Source organism: Magnolia sinica, chromosome 13 (genome assembly GCF_029962835.1).
Source record: "Magnolia sinica isolate HGM2019 chromosome 13, MsV1, whole genome shotgun sequence".
NCBI lineage: Eukaryota > Viridiplantae > Streptophyta > Magnoliopsida > Magnoliales > Magnoliaceae > Magnolia > Magnolia sinica.
The window spans coordinates 42,760,980-42,763,647 of NC_080585.1; the positions used below are offsets into that span (position 1 = coordinate 42,760,980).

At 46.1% G+C, this 2,668-nt stretch overlaps 1 protein-coding gene across 1 annotated transcript; it reads left to right on the plus strand.

Annotated features, from left to right (window-relative positions):
• The first annotated feature begins 225 nt into the window (after positions 1–225).
• Positions 226–1,712, plus strand: LOC131224251 (transcription initiation factor TFIID subunit 15b-like). The gene is made up of 3 exons (XM_058219786.1): positions 226–355; positions 474–618; positions 1,046–1,712. Exons 1-3 carry the CDS (start codon positions 226–228, stop codon positions 1,503–1,505), a joined length of 735 nt encoding a protein of 244 aa, XP_058075769.1. The 3' UTR covers positions 1,506–1,712.
• The last annotated feature ends 956 nt before the right edge of the window (positions 1,713–2,668 follow it).

Below are 2,668 nucleotides of genomic sequence, written 5' to 3' on the forward strand. Positions count from 1 at the left end.
GTTGGGTGAAATTGATGGACGGATTCGATGCCATTAATAAACTAGGGCAGGCCCCACACATTCCATTTTTCTCATCCCAACCGTTCACTTTTGATGCCCTACCGCCCTGCTTTCCTCTTTTTGTTTTTCCCCCTTCTCTCTCTCTCTCTTTCTCTCTCTCTCTCTCTCGGAGAAAAGAAGCTATTTTCTTTTGAAAGAGGAGAAAAATCTCCTAATATCAAAGCCATGTCTGGGATGTACGGTTCCGGCGGAGCGGGCGACCTGCTCCGCCTCCCCATGGTGGCGGTGACTATGGTAGAGCCGGAGGCGGAGGCAGAGGCAAAGGATATGGTGGAAATTCTCAGAATCAAGGTCAGTATTGGGGTTAGGGTTTCTCTCTTTATCTCTCCATCTCTTTCTAGGGTTAGGGTTTCAGTAACAGTTCCTTTTCAATTCGCCAGGCGGCGGAGGATACGGAGGAGGAGGTTATTAAGGTGGCAGTGGAGGATATGGAGGAGGAGGAGGGTATCAAGGTGGTGGCGATCGAGGGAACCGAGGCGGTGGAGGAAATCGGGGTGGCGGTCGTGGCGGCGGCAACGACAGCGGTAGAGATGACGATTGGCTATGCCCTAACTCTAGGTGTGTTCCTTTACTTCTGCATATTTGTTTTTTTTTTTTTTTTTTTTTCTTTTGATGGCCTGCCTGTTGGAGATCTAGACTATCCATCTTGTGGGCTCTGCCATGGATGGAATATGACTCATAGAGCCCCACCTATCTTACTATCCTACCTGTCTGATAGTTGTCATGTAAATTGATGGTGAGGAAGTATGGTTGGCAGTCTACATGCTGTGATAGAAACCCACCAATTGGATGGTTTGGGATTGTTTTTGAATTCTGCATCCGCTATAAGGCCCACCAGAGGTAGGATCTGGATTGTTGGAAGATATGCCCACTTGTACAGAATGCTGGGCTGAGAAAAAGTCAGTATTTTGGTGTGGGGTTGTTTTTGTTTCTGCTCTTCTTTGTGTGGAAAACGAGTTCTTGAAACCTAAGTTTGTGGCTGCAGCTGTGGGAATCTGAACTTTGCGGGAAGAACTGAATGTAATAAATGTGGTACTCCGAGTCCTGCTGGAGCAGGAGATCAGGGCGGCGGCGGCGGCTATAATAGAGGAGGAGGAGGTAGTGGTGGGAACTGTGGCGGAAGAGGTGGCAGTTACAGCAGCGGCAGCGGAGGAAGGGGTAGTTCTTATGGCAGGGAAGATAGTGGATATGCTCAGGTTCCTCCCCCTCAACCGGCTTCTTATGGTGGTGCAGGTGCAGATGGAAATTACCCCCCACCCCCAAATTCTTATGGTGGAAATAGTAATTATGGTTCCGAGCCAGTTCTTCCGCCGAGCTATGCTGGTGGTGGGCCCAATTCATACCCTCCGAGCTGTGGCGCTCCTCCAAATAGTTATGGTGGAGATGGGTCAGGTGATATGTGGGGGAGCGGTCGAGGAGGGCCACTGGTTGTAGCTCCTGGCTGAGATGGTGGCGCCCCCCCTCGACCACCAGTTGGTGGCTATGGTGGTGCTCGGTTGGATCCTCCTGCGAAGATTAAGCAATGTGATGGGAATTGTGATGATACATGTGACAACTTTCGAATTTACATATCGAATTTGCCGCCGGATGTTAATTTGGACGAATTGAGAGAACTTTTTGGAGGGATTGGGCAGGTGAGACCTGTTTGTTTCTTTTTGTTTGTTGTCTTAAGTGCATGCTATATTATTATTTGCAGCTCTGAATTTAGAGATGAAGGGCTTTACATGTTACCATCAGCTGTACCCAATACATTTCTTCGGATTATGTTGATCTATCTGGTTATGCATAGTAGTTGCTCTATTAGAAATACAGCTTACCGTAGCACATTGCTGTTATGATGTATACTGAGTCTGTAATTCCATTTTGTTACAGCGTAGCTGTATTTGATACATTTTGTAACACTATCTCTTGATTCTAGAGAAGATGGATATTCTGCTGATATTTCTGGGTTTGAAGAAGTCCATTTTTGTTTTCTACTACCTTGAGAGTTAGAAGCACAATGGTGAAGCAGCAGTATATGAGAACCTGCTAACCGATAGCAATTAGCAAAGGAATTCATTAAGAATGCATAAACAAGTGACCATGTGAACTGGCAATGTATAAACAAGTGCTCCAGTGGTTCACATTCCAGAGGCAAAGGATGCAAACTTTAATCATAACTAATTTCCTGCTCTTTGCACATACTGATCGTAGGACCCGTTTGGTTACTATCAAAGTTCTACTCAGATAGGCTAATCTTGAACACATTTGTCCAGCTATAAGGCCAATCTGAATAGGTTTGCATGGATAGATTATTCTGCCATATTGACTGTTGTTCGTCGAACACTTTGTTTGGACAAACATATGTGGCTCTTGTAAAAATTTGGCACACCAGCAGGTGTGGACATGTGGCATGCTTGTATATCAGTATTGGCACGTGTGGCATGTGTCACCTGAAATCTGAAGATGCACAGTGGTACATGTGGGTCACTTGAATATGCACGGTGGCACGTGGGACAAGTAAAGTTTGGATGTGGCAGATGTGCTTAAGGATCGGTGGCTTTGCTTGTGGCACATTGACACTTGTGGCTCATATGACATGTGCGACGTATATGTACAACGAATAGCT